Genomic DNA, 17,247 nt, shown 5'->3' with positions numbered 1-17,247 from the left:
CTAGGTTCTGGATCTGAGGTCCAGGCTTGGAAAGGGATCTTTAGAGCCACAGGGTTGATTCAGAATTCTGCACATGTCCTTTGAGACTCAAGATGGACCTCCTCTCTGCCCTAGGAAGTCCTGTCATCTTTTCTTGTACATACATGTACATGCTGCATGTGCAGCCTCCCCACAGACCCTGACTATCAGGGTGCAGACAGGGAACCCAAGACTGGAGTCAGTCACTAAGTCCTTCTGGCTCATGGGCTTCCAAGAGCTGTTTTGTTTGTTAAGATTAATTCTATTTTTATACATGTATCTGTGAGTGTCGTGCCCTCGGAGGCCAGAATAGGGCGCAGGCATGCTGGGAACACAACCTGGTCCTTGATTTTAGGCGCTGAGCCTTCCCTCTAGCCTGTTTCCAGCCCTGTATTAGACTGGGTTAATTGATGAATTCCTCACCAAGCCAGCATCTCCCTGGGAAGTCTGTCCTTTTCTAGGTTGCAATCTCCTATGTATACCTCAGAACCCTCTAGAGCAGTGATTATCAACTTGTGAGCCAAAACTTCTTTGTGGGGTTGAATGACCCTTTCACAGGGACCACATATTTCATTAAGGTTCATGACAGTAGCAAAATTATAGTTATGAAGTAACAACAAGAATACTTTTTTTTTTCCCCCCGGGCAGGATTTCTCTGTATTGTTTTAGATCCTGTCCTGGAACTAGCTCTGTACACTAGGCTCTAGGCTGGCCTCGAACTCACAGAGATCTGCCTGTCTCCTGAGTGCTGGGATTAAAGGCATGGGCCATCAACGCCCGGCAACAAAAATACTTTTATGGTTGGTGGGCCCTACAACATGAGGAATTGTATTAAAGGGTCACAGCATCAGAAAGGTTGAGAACCGCTGTCCTAGGAGTTCACCTATTTCTCCTTCCCGTCAGAAGAACTGTGAGTCAGAGGGACAGATTGCAGAGCAGGTAGCCCTGGAGATGAAATGCATTGTGGGTACCACTACCCTCTCCCTCCTTTCCCTCCCCTTCCTGATCTGGATTTGGAAGACAGAACGGGAATGTGGATTTCTTTTTATTTTGTTAGAAAAGTGTTTATTTAAAGATTACTAAAAGGACCGGGCCCGCTTGGGAGGGAGGGAGGAGGTGTCTTGGCTCAGCCAGGCCCGGATAGAGGCTCTTGTCCAGGGAATCCAGCCTGGGAGTTGGGGAAGCCGCAGTGGGCAGGCAAGCGGGAGGTCCGGGAGCAGTGCACCTCAGCAGCTTGCGAGGTACATCCCTGCGGGGAGCGGGGAGGGTAAAGCTGGGGCCTCTCGTGGGCTCCTCCCGCGCCCGGCCCAGGAGCCCAGCCCCCGCCCTTCAGTTACCTGTGGCGAATCTCCGCTTCACTAGGGACATGCGGTAGCCGCCTCCCAGTAGCTCCAAGTCCAGGCCAGACAGCGTGGCACCCTCGCTGGTGAACTGTGCGGCCACCGGGCTTGGAGTGCTAGGCCCGGTCTGTGGCTGCCAGCTGGCAGAGAGGCGGCCCGAGCCTGTGGGACCTAGGGTCAGGGAGATGCTCCTGCCACAGGCCCGACTGTCCCCTGAGAACCCTACTCTGGGATTCTTCAGGTCCTACTTGCCAGAGTGTCCCCAGTTTTAACAAGTGACTCACCCCCTGCCTCACACACATCTGGAAGCTTCCACGTGAACCTCTTTTCCTCCGTGTTCCTGGTGGCAAAGGAAGATGGGTCACCAGCCGAGGCACCTGTGTGGCTTCAAGTCCACTGTGTGTGGCACAACTGTCCCCCCCAAACTCGAAAAACCCTTGTTTGTTGGCCTATGTGTTCACAGCCGAACTGGGTGGCTCACCAGCTGGCCGCAGGCTGCAGACGCACGCTGGTCACCGGCTCTCCCACTGGCAGCAGGATTTGGACATTAGTGAGCGGTGTGGACACTGCGGTGGCGCCCGCACGGTAACTGTACTCCACTGTGACTCGAGTGAGCGTGGGCCCACACTGCCAGTGAGCACTCATTTGCAGGGGTACTGACTCGGGCCCAGGGCGGGAGAACTTAGGAATGAGAAGACAGAGGTGGTTGGGGGACATCGACATGCTACTCTACCTAGCCTGGTCCACGCAATATACAACCACTAGGACCCATGCGCAGTACTCGGAGCAGCCAGCAAAGGGCAAGAGAGTACAGAGGCCGGCACCCCACTTCATTTGCATAATCTATGCGGCCAGTCCTTGCCCCGCCCCCAGCACCCCACCTGGTAGCGCAGCAGCACCAGATTGTAGTAGGAGGCTGTGGGGTTCTGTTCTGCCTGGTGCTGTAGGGCCTCTGTCAGCGCAGACATGTTCAGCCAGAAGTCTTTGGTCTCCGGGTCACTCTGGGAAGGATCACTGCAAAGACGGGGCAGAACATCCTCATCCCTCAGGAGTCGCCCTCCCCTTAGCCTGAACTGCCATGGGTGGGAGAAGTAGGTCCAGAGAGGAAGAGCCACCTGCCTCACATCACACACCAACAGGCAGGAGGCGCTGCAGGCATTTAAGGCCCTGAGCCCTTGGCCCCACGTGCATCTGGGACCCTCTACCACCGCCCATGCAAGGCACCTGAAGATCAAGTCAGCGTTGGGCTGAAAGTGTTCTACTGGGGCCGTGTGTACTAGCCGGAAGCTGAGGACGGGTGGGGGTGGGGTCCCACTGAACACTCGCACAATACCGGCAGGGAAGGTCATGGTCAACTCCCCGGTGACTCGAGCCAGGCAGCTGGGAAGCCGGGGAAACACCAGGTGTGGGATCAGGACTCCACATTTCCTACCCTCCTGTTTCCACTGATACCCTAAGCTCCTGCAAGGCTCTAATTGTCCCCAGCACCCTCTCCCCAACTTCTTTCTCTTTCATCCCTGCCTGGCGGAGTGAACCCTGGCCACCATCCCCCAAGCCTGGGCTAAGAAAGGTTTCTTCCCGAGGTCCTTTTTCTCCTGGGCCACCAGGAATCTCAACCCAGAATAGCTGGTGTTTTAAGCACCCCTAGTTTGGGTCTAGAGACTAACCACTTCTTTGTGGTTTTAATGTTAAGGTCTCCTTTTGTCAGCCCCAGGGATGGCAAACCAGCTTCAGAATCCCTAGTTCACCATGGACATGGCCCCATCCTTCTGCTCAATACCCACCGCCTCCTTAGGGAGCCTCAGGGTTCACTAGCCTCAGTCAAAAGCCTTCACGTTGACATTGCTATTCCTGTGACAGCCTACCTGGGGCTGTGGCCACGGAAATAGGCATGGACATACTCAGTGAAGGCTGTGGCCACAGGCAGGGTGTCCTGGGATCCTAGGACCACAGGGCTGGGGCCACGGGAGATGCCTGTAGGGGTGATGTGGTCAGGAGCAAGGCAGGCCTTACCCACTTAGCTACCATCCCAGACACAGAAGGGAATCCAAGGCCCCAAGGGGAGTTGTCCCTACAAACCATGTCCCATCTGGGTGGAGAAGCTGGGCCGATCCGGGATGATGCTGGGGGCAGACAATCCCAGTGGGGAGGGGCTGAGGGACCGGCACTGCAGGGCATGAGACAATCAGAGCTGTGAACTGCCCAGAGCTACCTGTAGGGGCAGTCCCTTCCCAACAGAAACTGCCTCACCACCAGGTCACCCACCAGGTCACCATTGCTCCTGGTGAGCGGGCAGGACACTTTTCTGGACTGAGGTCTCCTGGGTGGTGCAGCCAGGCCCTCCCTGGTGGTGGAGTCAGCAGGCATTATGGAGTCTAGAGTGAGGAATTGGTGTATATTAGCCCCCAAAAAGAAACAATGGGCCGAGGGCTTCTGGGTAGCACCCCAGGTCAAAAATGGTATGGAAAGGGTGTGGAGGAGGGCCTGGTAACTTACGAGGTGGGTACGCCACACCCTCACTCTGCCTTTACTCCCCCTTGGAGCTGCTGAAAAAAACAGATTCTCCCCCATGGATGCCAGCGAGCTGTCAGTCTTCCTAGGGTCTCAGGTAGCAGTCAGGACAGCCTAACTGCTCCAGGCCAGTGCTTTCCCTGAAGCCTGGGAGGGGCTGTATGCCCATTTCGATCTCCATTCAGCAATGGCCACAGGGTTCAGCCAGGCTTCCTTCAAACTTGGAAGCCATAGCTGTCTTTCTAGGTCTCAGACTCCTGCAGCTCACTCCCAGACTCATGGCCCAGAGGAGACTCCAGTGCCAAGCCAGCCAACTCAACACCTGCTCTCCTGCCCCAAGGCCTTTGCTTGACCGTCAGATGGTCCCACCTACTAAGGCCTCCACCTGGTGCCCAGCCTACCAGGGACACCCGCTGGGCTCCAGCTCACCTGCACCTGCCTCTGATCTCCAGGGGCCTGGCGAGGGTGCACGGGGCATTGGGCCCCTGGCCTCAGGTGGCTGCATCCTGCAGGTGGGTGGGCTCTGCGGGGTGCCTGGCCGGGGAACCCAGGACTCAGGGGACGGGCCATGGGCAGCATGCGATGGGGAGTCCAGGCCTGAGTCCTCCACATTCTCCGGGGACGAAGAAGAGAAAGGGGATGGGCTGGATGTGAAACCCAGGCTGCTGGAGCCTAAGAGGGAGAATGGTCAGGGCCATGGTCAGTATAGTTCACCCCCACACCCAGCTGTCACCTCCCACATTAGTAGCCCCTCCATCCGGCCACGCCCATAGCCATGCCCCTCCAACCAAGGCCCCACCCACTGGGGGCTCTGTCCCGCTCTCCCTGCTGTGCACACCCCCTCTACCCGTGAAGTCCTCATGGTCAAAGGCGGACTCCAGAGGTGGCCCGAAGAGGCTTTTGGGCAGCGGTTCCTCCGAGGCCAGCGGCTTCTCAGCACAGCTGAGGGCGGGGGTAGGGGTGGGGAGGACAACGACAGGAGTGGGTCCGAGCCTCGCACCTCACCTGAGGCCTTCCTTCAGCCCACCCAGGGCAGCCACCCGCTCCATGCATCACCATGCTAAGACCGTGTTGCTTTGTGAGGCAGGGTCTCTGCCCAAGCTCCTGAGCTCTAGATGATATGCTAGCTTCATCCACAATTACAGCACTATAGCGTCTCTGAGGGGCAACTTATCCACAGGCCTCTCAGACCCAGCACAGCACAAGTACACAGCAGGCGCCCCAATAGCCTCATAATGTCCTTATCAGCCCAGATGAGGGGTGAGGAAGCTTGAGGCAGGGGCATGGGGCCCATCTGCCTGCTCTGACACACCCCACAGGCCCCACCTGCTGGTCCGTGGGGCTGACCGAGGTCTCTGTGGCTTCCCAGAAGTGTCCCCTAGGACAGACAGAGTCTTGAGCTTCTGTCCCACCAGGATCACGGCTGGCATTTGTCAGCCAGAGGCCCAAGGTGACCAGCAGAGCGGATAGAGGGCACAGCCAACCAATCCCAATTTCCAGCCATCCAGACCCAGTTTTCCCCCCAAGGGCACCTTCTAACCCAAACAGATCAGGCCACTCACTCGAGGATTGACGTTTCATGGTGCCCTGTGGAAAAAGAAAAAAGAAAAGCAACAGGAGGTTGAGCAGCAGACTGCTGGGTCCTGTGTCCCTCCCAACCCTCCTGAGCATGGTTACCCAGCTCACCCCTGGGCCTGGTGGGAGGACCAGGCTGCCGGCTGTGGCTCGGAGCTGAGCAGCTGCAGCCTCAGAGCTGCCACTCACAGTGCGGGTGGGGGCGGGCTTGATGTGAATGTAGAACTTCCTAGGCTCCTCATCGTCAAAATCAGAGTCACTAGAGGAGAATCGAGGGGGCTCGGCTGTGCGTGGGCCTCTGTCAAGGAGTCAATCTTGAATCTGACCACACTCCCGGACACGCAGGCCCTGTACAGTTAGTTTTGACCCCTTATGTTCAGAAAGCTACCTGGGGAGCTTCTATTCAGCCACACTGATGCCCTTCCTCCAGGAACCCTTCCTGGGTATCCCATCATAAAAGTCCACCTGTCTTATTTGTCCATCTTTATTTTGAGACAGGATCTCTCTACATAGCCCTGGCCAGCCAGGAACTCACATTCCAAGATGAGCCTGCCTCTGCCTCCCACTGGATTAAAGAGGTGTGCTACCACTACCTGTCTCTCACCCCTCCTTTCTACCATTGTGAAGCACACAGGACAAGGCCCTCCTTGGTGCACAGTAGGACCCTCCTGGGAGACAGACTTATGGAAAGAAAGGATATTGTTATGTGAAACATCAGGACGCACAGTGAAGCCTTCTTCATCCACCTCTGGAGGCACCTGGGGGTGGAGTCAGGTCCCTCTAATGACCCACTCTGGTCCCCATCAGAATATATTCCAGGGATGTAGGCAAATCCAAGGGGAAACTGAGACACGGTAGACCTTCCAATCCCTCACATGGGGACCACAGAGGTGAGGCTTGCTTCTGAGCCACACCCTGGGCCCCTCTAGCCCCGCCCACCCATTCCCTTCCCACGCAGTACTCACCCCTGAATCAGACTCCAGGAAGTCCCTGGGGACAAAGGAACAGGGGTGGGTAGCTGGAGCCCCCAGGAGGGATACCCACCATATTGCCCCAAGCTAGCCCATAGGCTGGGACTTGGGGCTTCTTTGAGAATGTGGGGGCTTCTAGAGGCAGCTGAGTTAGACAAAGCCTCAAACAGTAGAACAGATGAGCTAGCCTTGGCAAGGGAGGGATCATGGCCAACCTAGGCTACAATGGGCCAAGCAGCTTCTGGCTCAGCCTGGGTGAAAGGAGGGATTCCAGTCTAGTTTGGGGAAGTGGCTCTCTTGATGCAGCATGGGACAGAGATCTTTCTGGGCTAGCAGAAGTGACCCTGGGGCAGTCTGAGATAGGGAAGTGTCATAGGGACTTCTGTGCTAGCTGGAGCAAGGGTCAGAATTTTGGGCTAGCTTAAGCCAGGATGGAGCACATCCTCACACAGATGCACGGGGCTCCCGCCGGCTCAGTCCTGGAAGGCGGAAGGCCTTGGCTCCTCGGAGACGTTTCATTGCTGTTGACAGAAGGAGGGCAGCTAATCTCTGGAAGGTTCTCTCCCCTTCTGTTTAGATCTCTCTCCCAGTCCCTGGTCTAGCCTGGGCATCCAGGCCCAGACGTACTTGCCTTCCTGCAGGGCAGCTGTGCTATAGGTGTCGAAGTCCAGAGGCCCTGAGGCAAAAAAGAAGGAAGTTTGAGGGACAGAAGCAGGCCTGCCTGGGTCAGAGGCACACAGGGTTCCACAACAGGAGCAGGAGGGTGTGAGAGGGAGACCTAGGCATGGCCTGGCTGATTGAACATAGATACAGCAAGGAGGACAGCTTTCCTGGTCACCTGGGTCATTGGACAAAGTGCACCAGCATTTAGGGGACTGTGATCTCCACTTTATAGATGAGGAAGCAAGCTCAGAGAAGTCAAGACATGTGACTAAGGTCACAAAACTAGCAAGGCAAAAAGGACCCAAACCCAGCCTATCAAACTTTGGCTCTCAACAAGGATGTCTTGGGCTCAACACCATCAATGGCTACCTGAGGCTCTTGAGGTGTAGTGAGAAACAGCCAAGCCTTCAAGCCGAACTTTCATGACCCTTTAGGGATTCAGGTCAAGGACTGGACTATGTGAGATCAGCCATCAGATGCCTTCCCTACATGGGCTTAGTCAGGGACAGAGAACTGCCACCACTCCATTTTTTCAAAGAAGAGTGAGGCCCTGCTGTCACTCACCAGGCTTCTCACAGCCGGTGCCCTTGCTCTCTGCAAACTTCCTGAGGAGCATGTCCACTGTCACATTTTCCACGTTCTGCTTGAATTCCTCATGCACCTAGGTAGGGGACAGGGAGGGCATGAAGGGGCATGGCCTCTGTGAGGCCAGACAGGAGGTTGGGGCCTATCCTCACCTGCCCAATCTGCACGTGGGTGTCCTCCACTGAGTGGGCATAGGAGCCCAGCAAGGTCTTCATGTGTTGCAGGTGTGACTCCTCCATGGCCTGAAAGCGCTAAGATGAGACAGGCATGTGACCCAAGCTAACCGGTCAGATCAACCCACCCACTGGCTTAGGGAATCAATCACCAATGAGATTCTGCCTTCAAATTTTTGCTGCAAGTCAAAGGGGCACTGCTGTCCCCATACCTGCTCCCCATGTACTGGCCTTTGACCCCAGTACTGCAGAGGCAGGAGGATCTCTATGAGTTTAAAACCAGCCTAGTCTACATAGTGAGACCTATCTCAAAAAAGAAAATTAGCCCTGCGTGTCCTCTGTCAGCATAGGAGTAAGGTCCCTAGAACCAACAACCAGCCAGAGAGAGATGACATCCTAAGGATGCCATTGGAACGCCTGGATCTAGCCATGCCAGACTCCCCTGCACCCACCAAACAAGCTACCTGGCAAACTACCTAGCAGGAGACTAGATAGAAGCACCTGCCATAGTGCAGGCCCGCCAACTTCCCAGACTTTAGTCTGGTAATCCTCAGACATGAGGCTCAGCTCTCAAGGGAAGTCAAACAGCAGCTTCTTCCCAGAACCAGCCTGCTGGACCTACCGTAGGGGCCAGGAGACAGCGACTAGTAGCCTAGCTGTTAAAAGCTTAGTTAATGCAGCCAGAGAGCCTGAAAAATACTTCTGAACAGGTACAGAATGCTTGGAAATGTGACAGTCATAGAAAAAACAAATAGTTTTAAAATAATGAAGTCTGGGCAGTGGTAGTGCTCAACTTTAATCCCAGCACTGGGAGGCAGACACAGGGGCATCTCTGAGTTTGAGGCCTCAGCTACACAGAGAAATCTTGTCTTGAAAAGGCAAGTAATAATAATAAAGTCTTTAAAGAGAGAATAGAGTAAAATAAAAAGAATAAGTCATATAAAGATAGGAAATACACAGGGTGTCTGGATCATGTATGATGTTTTGCTGACTGTGAATGTTTTGAATGCTGATGAGTGAAGGGCAAACCCTGCTGAGATACATGGGACTGGAGAATAAACTGCTAAATTAAACCAGCCTGTATATTCTAAGGGTGTCTTAGCTTCAATTCCAACTACAAATCCATAAGTAGATCTGTTTAAATGACGATTTCTACCTTTTCTCAGAATGACAAGGCTGGCCTTATATTTAATATGTAGCCCAGAATGATCTTGAATTCCTAATCTTCCTGCCTCGGGTCCCTGGAGTTGGGAGACTGTGGCTAGGACAGGGCACCCCTGCAGGGAGTGTGGGGTCCAGCCACCACAGGGCAAGGTTCTCACCAGGGCCGAGTCTAGCATCTTGGTCTCAAAGTCAGCCCTGGCGGAGTTGTACTTATCCACAGAGCGCCGCAGGCTATCAGCTGCCTTCTTGCTTTTGGTTTCAGCCTAGGAATTGTAGACAGGGAACCATGTGAGTTGCCATAGGGACAATCGGGTGGCTTTACCATCCTGCCAAGCCACCTTCTGAAAGTCCGGGAGGTAGCCGCACAATTTAGTGTCCAGCGCTGTATGGCATGATGTCTCTCTCTGGTCAGGAGGCCAACAAACCTTATCCAGCTCCTTCTGGCTGGTGTTCTCTCTGCGCAGTCGTTCCAGGTCCATGCAGCGGCTCAGGTAATTCTCTCGAGATTTTGGCAAGAGCTGACCCACGCTGGCCAATACCTGCACCGCATCCACGGTACCCAGGACTTCCTCCTTGCACTGTGGGTAGCAAAAAGCAGGGAAGGGGAGTGGTTCAGGGGTGGAGCCCTGACTAGGATCCCCCAGTGACTGGAGTGTGGGCTTGCAGGTATGCTCTCCTAGTTTCAGCCATACACTCTAATCTGCAAGTGGGTACGCAGGCTCATCTGGGGTCCTGGGTACACCCCTGCATGCCTGCCAGGGCAGTTTGCTACCTTCTTGTGGGCCTTGAGCTGTTCCTCGCCATAACGCAGCACCTCCTTGAGGAGGTCGTGGAGCTTCCGCGTCAGCTCCAGATGGCACAGTGCCAGCTTGTCCGAGGACACACGGAAAACCTCCCAGAGTGGAGCAAAGGTCCTGGGGACAGGCAAGGTTCAGTGTATCTGATACCCCCCTGGAGCCCCTCACACAGTAGAGCTGTCCTTGCTGATATGGGACTTGACAGAAGTTGTGTCCACCAGGTCCCGGGTTGCTTGAGGTCATTAGGGTCACCCATCCAACTGCACTCACCCCATGGGGGTCCCATTGCTGGCCATCTTGGACAGCTTGGCCATGGCTTTCGAGTACGTCTCTTCGATGCTGGCCCTGGATCGGAGAGCAGCAAAGACAGGCAGACTCAGTTAGCCTGAGACAGGCCTTTCTCTGCCTCAGTGTCCCCATCTCTACACCTTGCTCTCAAAACAGTTTGGAAATGGATTGGATAATTTTATTTCTCCTTTTTTAATATTTTTGTTCAGTTTTTTTTGAAAAGGGGTTTAGATATGTGGCCCAGGTAGGCCTCACACTCATGGTAATTCTTCTGCCTCAACTTTTGCCAGTGCTGGAGTTATGGGTGAATACCAACAATACTCAAATCATACATGTTTCCACTTCTGAAGCTAGAACTCGGAATTTTAACTCCTTCCTGTGAGTACATGATCTTATTTCCAGTAAGGAGTCATCAGACTCCTGGGATGCACACAAGCCAGTGAGATGGTTCCGTGGGTAAAATGCTTGCAGTCAAGCCCGATGACCTCAATCTCCAAAACCCACATGGCACAAGAAGAGAACCAACTCAACTACGCTCTCCTCTGCCCTCAGCATTTGACATCATGGCATGTGCACCACCCCCTCCACACAGTTCAGTTCAAAATAGAAAGTAAAATAAAAATAAACAAAAGGTGGTACCAGGCAGAAATGGACCCATGGGGTTGGAGAACTTGGGATGCTTAGGTCATTTGATTCTGGGAATTTGGACCTGTGCTCTTGGTCCTTCCTTGAATCCCTGCAAGGATGTGCTCAGCCAGAGCCTGGGCGGGTGTGTCCCGGTGGGCTCTCCCTGGTGGGCAAGCCCCACATCTCACCTTTCCCTAATGAAGTCAGCCAGCTCCTTGGTGGCCACAGGACCCTGCTTCACACAATGGTAGAGCACCTCAAAGCCATGGTTTTTGTCACCCTGCAAGGCATGAGTGAGCAGATATATAAGGCAGAGAAGACCAGTCAGGTTGACTATCAACAGAGACAGGCCCGGAGTCCAAGGAGTCAAATGTCTGCAGAGATGGGAGAGACCTCACTGGATCAGTAGGCTGAGCTTTCCCATTTGCCCAGGGGAAGCCTGGGACCTTTACTACATTTTTAAGGCTACACCTCCTGGGTGCCGCTTTTCGTGGCCAGAGGTCGACATCAGATGTCTTCCTCTATCATCCTCCACCTTGTTTTCAGAGTCAGTCTTACTGAATCTGAATCTTGTGACTAGAGCCCCAGAGATCCTCCTGCCTCATCCTCCCCTGTGCAGGGTTATAGACGTACTGCATGGCAACTCTTGGCACAGCTGCTAGAGCCTTGAACTCGGATCCTGATGCTTGCAATGCAAGCACTTTTCCAACCAAAGCCAAGAGTGGAACAAACCCAGGTCAGCATTATGTCTGAATGGTCCTGCCACAGTCACAGTCCCCCATCCTAGACCCATTGTTATCAACAGCTCCCTACTGTCACCAGTGGCCAACACCCCCAAAATCCTTAGTGTCTTCCTGTTTCCTCACCTCAGCTCTCAGCTTCCTCTTGGATCCTCCAGCTTCCACACAGACCATTCTATGGCCCCATGGCTCTGCTCAGAGCTCCCACCTCCCCACAGGGTCTCAGTTAGGCCCTCTTCCCCACCAGGAGTATATATTGTCTCTTCCAACTGAAGTGCACTGGGCTACCCTGGGGCAGTGGCTGCGCCCCCTGAGCCCTAGTTCTCTCGTGAAAAATGGCAGCAATGGTAGCAACTGCCACACAGTAGCTTCGTGCGTGAGATGTGTCTGGTATTCTGCACAAAACAAGGGCCTTCTGGGTAATGAGGGCCCCACACAGCTTGCACTGAGCCCACCTGCCACTACTAGGGATCCTCGGGCGAGGCTGCACCAGGCACTGCTGCCCAGGCCATTATCTGGGGCTAACACAGAGCCAGCCACTGGCCCAGTTCCCAGGCCTGGCAAGCCCTCTGCACTGTCTGCCTCCTCGAAGTAGGCAGACAGCTCAGGGTCTGAGGAGAGATGCCCAGGGCCTGTGCCTCTGATCAGAACCTCTGGGTGACAGCCAAAGGACATTTGAACATGGTTTGATACCCCTTTAGTGCTCAGACATCTGCCATGGCTCCCCAGTGCTCTCTAGGGTTTGGACCCAGACTTGTCTCAAAGGAACTGGGGTACCCCTAAAACCAATCAGTTTGAGGCATGGCTCAGGGGTGGAGCCCCTGCCTAGGATTCCCCTGCCCTGCATGCCGTAAGGGGCTGGGGGTATGGCTCAGAGGTGAGGCCCTGGGCTCCATCCTCAGCAGAGAATTAACAGAAAAGGATCCTGATAGCTCAGCCACAGATCCATGTCCCAGAAGACAGAGCTCTCACCCATTTCCTGTACCTCCTGGTGAAACTGAGGCTAGTTGGCCAGCCCCTCCCCAGGGAGAACCTCTGAGCCAGAGGGTTCCTAACTTGAAGGTCTGAGCCCTTGCAGCTGTGCTATCTTGGGGTATGCATGGGAGGGAAGTTGGGGTGGCTTCTATTCTCTCCTTGTTCATTGACTTCTCCCCCATTTTCACACCTTTTGGAATATAAAACACTGACAATCCATGTAGGAGCTACTGTCACTGCTCCCAAACGTGGGTGTCTCCTGGGCTGCTGCTGAAGGACAGGGGTGGGATGACAGCCCGTAGGGCAACACCTCCTGGGGGTCACACAGCCATTCAAAGGCCATGGGAGAATCTGAGCCCTGAAAATGGCAGGGGACAGTGGAGGCCCTTTAAGACAGCAGAGGCAAGTGAGAGGAGACCCAGCTGGGGAGAGGGGGAGGGAGTATGGCTTGTTGCTAGGAGCAACCGGTTGCTTAGTAACCAGCACCACTTTGCAAGCAGTGGGCCTACTAGGATGGAAGGGGCCTGTTAGTCTGATGCCTCCAGACTCCAGGCTCCCACTCTGGGGCTGCTCCTGCATCCTCAGTGGCTCCCCAGGTCCCTGACCCGACCAACCAGGAGGAGACCTCTGTTCTTGAGTTGCCACCCAGCGTCACACCTCTGAGATACTCAGGGTGTTCCCTGTGGTTGTAATGGCTTTTGTACATCCTGGAATACCGGCCTTCAGAGCTATAGCAGACTGGGCTGTGGGGAACCCTGAGATGAGCTGAGCCACATGATCTGGCTGGCTCTGTGTCCCCAAGAATGGCAGCTCCTCTCTCAGGGCTCACATGTGAGAATCTCTCATCCCCAGACCTGGTTTGCAGCAGGCCTAGATGTTCAAGAGGGACAGGGGCTTTTTTTTGGGGGGGGAGAAATCTCCCCTCAAAAAACAAATTTCCCAAAATGAAGAATTTCTCTGATTGGCTTGCCCAGATCTGAGGTATTCAGTCTGGCCCCAGGTACAAGGTCATGCTATTCTGACGTGCCATCTGTGGAAACGTCCCTGTATAACCCAAGCTGACTAGGGACGGCCATTCTCTTGCTTCAGTCTCTCCAGGTCTGGGGTCCCAGGTGTATGCCTGCACCCAGCTTTGTGCTCTTCTCCTGAGTGATTCTCAGACCACACATGCTGCTCCAGGCCTGGTTCCCAGTGCTATAATTTGTGTCCCTTGCCCTGGATTAAAGCAACCTGTGTCTCCATGTGTTAAATTCCACCTTCTATCTGCCCAGTCCCCCTTAACCATAAAAGTCTCTCCAGCCCTTTGTGAGCTTCCACCAAAATAAGAGCAGTGAGTTACAAAAGGAAAAGGGGACAGAAAAAACAGCAGGTCTTACCCAAAAATGTTCCCCAAAATATGACATCCTGGTGGCCTCTGAGGAGACCCCTGCTGGCCTCTGTCCAGGATCTGTCTGAAAAGAGAGGTGCATTTCAGGGGTTGAGTCATAACCAACAAGGGCCTGAACAGGGAAATGCTACCCACCTGTGGCATATATGTCTCAGTCTCATGGGGATGAGCGTGGGGGTTGGGGACAGGAGCTAGGGTGGAGGGGGCCAAGGTGAGATAGGTTTTTAAGCATGAATAGGAGTTTATGGGTAAAGTCCACAGTGATACCGGATGAACTGAATTCTAGACAAAATGCTTCTAGGCCATTTTAGATGTAGATGTAGATTTAGATGAGTCACTTCCCAAGAGGAGAAGCCAAGGTCAAATGGCAGAAAGGGACAGTGGACTTTGTGTCTGTGGTTTCTGTAGGAGAAGTCTGGGCATGATGTACAGGGTCCCTTGAAGTGTCTGTCAGGGGCTCCATGACATGAGGAGTCCCTTGGAAGCCACTGTTCACCTGGCTCTAAGTCACTCAGCTCTGCCCCTCAGTTTCTCCATCTGTAGGAGACAGAAAGCCCAGGTCACTTTGCATAGGGTGGGGTCACGTGGCATGGAGGGTGTGCAGAATCCTCGGCACACGGTCATCAGAGCTGGTGTCTTCATTCATATTTCATGAGCTGTTGGGCTGCAAGGCGACAGCTGGAGCCCAGGAGGCCCAGTGACAGACTAGACAGGGACAGCTGACAACAGGACCAGACCTGAGAGGACCCACTCAGCTCTGAGCCTCAGTTTACCTAACACAGGAACCTGGCCTATAACTCAGGATCCTCTAGAGTTCATGGATCCAAGCTGCACCTGGGAGGTTCCCCTGGCCTGGCCTGAGAGGCTGTGTGTCCCAGATATAAGGAGGACACTGGGGAAGCCAAGGCCAATGGGAGGGATATGGCCGCTGAGGCCCTGGAGCAGGTGTAGGAGTTCACCAGGGAAATAATAATTTCATTGGGTTAGGCAATGCTTCTAGAAGTTCCTCTGTGGAGAGACACACTGACACTCCAGGAGGAAAAGCCCAAATGTCCATAGTGTGGCTTTTCTTTGTTTTGTTTGATTTTGAAGTGGGGTCTCACTCTATATCCCAGGCTGACCTCTAACTCATGTCCATCCTCCTGCCTCAGTTTCCCAAGAACTGTGGTGACAAACTGGAGCCACCACACCACCTTCCTCCTGTGTCCTGGTTCCTGGCCAGGCCTATCTGAGTCCCCTAAAATGTGCTGAAGGACAGGGGACCCGGTCCCCCCCCCCCGCATCCGTGTGGCAACTCCATCTTATGTGAAGTAAAACCCACCCCCTGTGGCCAGGCCCTCAAATGCACAGCCCTGGGAGCCATCTGCAACAGGACAGATAAACTTCTGCCAGGTTGAAGAGGCTCTTGGGTGCTGTTCCCGGAAGTCATCAATGTCATGACAGCTGCCCCACCCCCACTCCACCACATGCAAAGCCACTGAGGAGTCACACATGCATGCTGTCCCCAACCCCACACATCCATTCACCCCACCAGCTCCTCCTCTCATGTTAAACACTGTCTCTCACAGCCGCAACTGCCCACCTGGCTGCCCAGAACTCCACCCAGTGGCCCTTGAAGGTCCACAACCTGAACTCTGGTCAGGGAGACCTGGGGAGGCAGGAGGTGGTGCCAAGAATGGGCCCTGATACTGCCACCTGGCCCAGGAAGTGACAGCTATCGATGACCCCAGAGTCCACAGCTGTGGGACACCTTCCTGTTCTAAGGCGACAAAGATGTATGCTGGGATCAAACTCACCGATGAGCACCGAGCAGGGCTGAGAGCCCCTAGGGGACGGGTAAACGGGTGAACACGGGAGGCCGCCCTTGGCCCTGACACTTCCGCCAGCCCTGAATGGAGGCCCCTGTGTGGAGGAGGACAGGAAGTCTGGCCTGCCCTGCTTGCCACCCAGCCATCACCTCTCCGCCCAGTACCCCTGGGACCTCCCCACAGCCACAGGGCAGCATGCAGAGAGGGATGCTGAGGAAGCAGGTGGGGACAACGTGACCATTACCAGAGACACACTAATTAGAATAAGCATGACTATCTATGGAGCCAGGGTAACCAAGAGGGAAACTGATGAGACTTTTAAATGTGTGATGCCTCCCCTCAGAGAGGGAAACCCAAACATTCTTCACAACTACTTAAGGCCCAACAGATTAAAGCTTGTTTTAGACAAGGTCTCATGTAACACAGGCTGGGCCTTAAATGTAGCAGATGATGACTTCAAAGTCCTGGTCTTCTGGCCCCCACCTCTGGGTGTGCCACTACACCTGACTTTGAAATGTAAACACTGAATACTACTGAGTATCCCTCGGCCTTATGTTCTTGGGGGGTTTTGAGTTGTTTTACCAATATGATTTGAAAGGATGTTAAAACACCATGGAGGCCCCTAAAAATATTGTGGCCCTCAGACAGTTTTCCAAATGAAACCCAGTGCTTCCTGGACACTGAAACACCAGAATAAGGTCCAGAGACTGACAGACACTTGCTCAGCATCACACAACATTCCACCCCAACAAACCTACACACCAATTCCCCAAAACCTGGGGTCTGGGTGTGCGAACAGCAGTCTGGGAGCAGAGGATAGGCATGCCTGGGTCAGGCACTCTGGATGTTGGGTGGGAGTTGGGTATGCCCACAGCCCTTGGCCCCTTGCTGTGTGACCTTCACCCATACCTTTTGTCTCTGAACCTCTGTGATACCATCAAAAAGCTCATGCTGTCCCCAGACTCAGCCAGTGCTCCATGCAGGGAAACTGAGGCCCCAGCCTCAGCTGAGTCACTTCATTAGATGTACACACATTGAGCACCTCTGTGTACCCTAGCCCCTGGGTGCTGGTGACTCTGGTCACACCCTTCAAAGATATCCCATTTTCTCATTGGTCGTGACCCCACTTAAGGAGCACAATATCATAATTAATATGAGGAGCAGGTTTTACAGTGAGCCCTCACTCCTACTGTCACCTCTGATCTTCCCACGGGGTTTTGGCCCATTTCACAGAAGGCTCAGGGAGTCTGACACACCAGTTTGGGAGTGTCAGGCTTCCTGCCTGGGGCTCATCCCACTGTCCTGCAAGGGCAGGGGCTAAGCGCCTGACCTCCCACCTGTGACTGCACCCAGGAACCGGGCTGGGCTCTGGCATAGGTGATGGTATGTGGGTCAGGGTGTGACCCGGGCAGCCACACCGGTGGGACCGGGGTGACAGAGGCCAGGTCTTGATGGCAGGTGGATCCCATCTAATGGTCATGTGGGAACTGTCCTCTCCTGGTTCTAGGTTTCTCCAGGAAAGCCAGACTGTACCCATCAATCAATGTCATGGTTTGTTTTTGTTCATGCTTTTTTATGAGGCAAAGTCTGGTCATGTAGCCCAGGCTGGACACAAGATTCAGACC

The 17,247-nt window shown here is 54.1% G+C and overlaps 1 protein-coding gene across 1 annotated transcript; it reads right to left on the bottom strand.

The window, feature by feature from the left end:
• Positions 1 to 1,050: 1,050 nt before the first annotated feature.
• Positions 1,051 to 13,928, bottom strand: Fcho1 (FCH and mu domain containing endocytic adaptor 1). The gene is made up of 26 exons (XM_051178136.1): positions 13,804 to 13,928; positions 10,901 to 10,992; positions 10,068 to 10,142; positions 9,773 to 9,914; positions 9,426 to 9,578; positions 9,159 to 9,263; positions 7,816 to 7,914; positions 7,643 to 7,739; positions 7,047 to 7,091; positions 6,864 to 6,936; positions 6,410 to 6,434; positions 6,145 to 6,202; positions 5,556 to 5,734; positions 5,432 to 5,456; positions 5,196 to 5,247; positions 4,717 to 4,811; positions 4,299 to 4,541; positions 3,624 to 3,733; positions 3,438 to 3,525; positions 3,224 to 3,332; positions 2,583 to 2,738; positions 2,240 to 2,372; positions 1,840 to 2,039; positions 1,643 to 1,698; positions 1,356 to 1,520; positions 1,051 to 1,267 (listed from the first exon to the last, which is right to left on the bottom strand). Exons 1-26 carry the CDS (start codon positions 13,894 to 13,896, stop codon positions 1,245 to 1,247), a joined length of 2,691 nt encoding a protein of 896 aa, XP_051034093.1. The 5' UTR covers positions 13,897 to 13,928; the 3' UTR covers positions 1,051 to 1,244.
• Positions 13,929 to 17,247: the final 3,319 nt, after the last annotated feature.

This window comes from Phodopus roborovskii, unplaced genomic scaffold (assembly GCF_943737965.1).
Source record: "Phodopus roborovskii unplaced genomic scaffold, PHOROB, whole genome shotgun sequence".
Classification (NCBI taxonomy): domain Eukaryota; kingdom Metazoa; phylum Chordata; class Mammalia; order Rodentia; family Cricetidae; genus Phodopus; species Phodopus roborovskii.
This window is presented reverse-complemented; position numbering and strand designations above follow the sequence as displayed.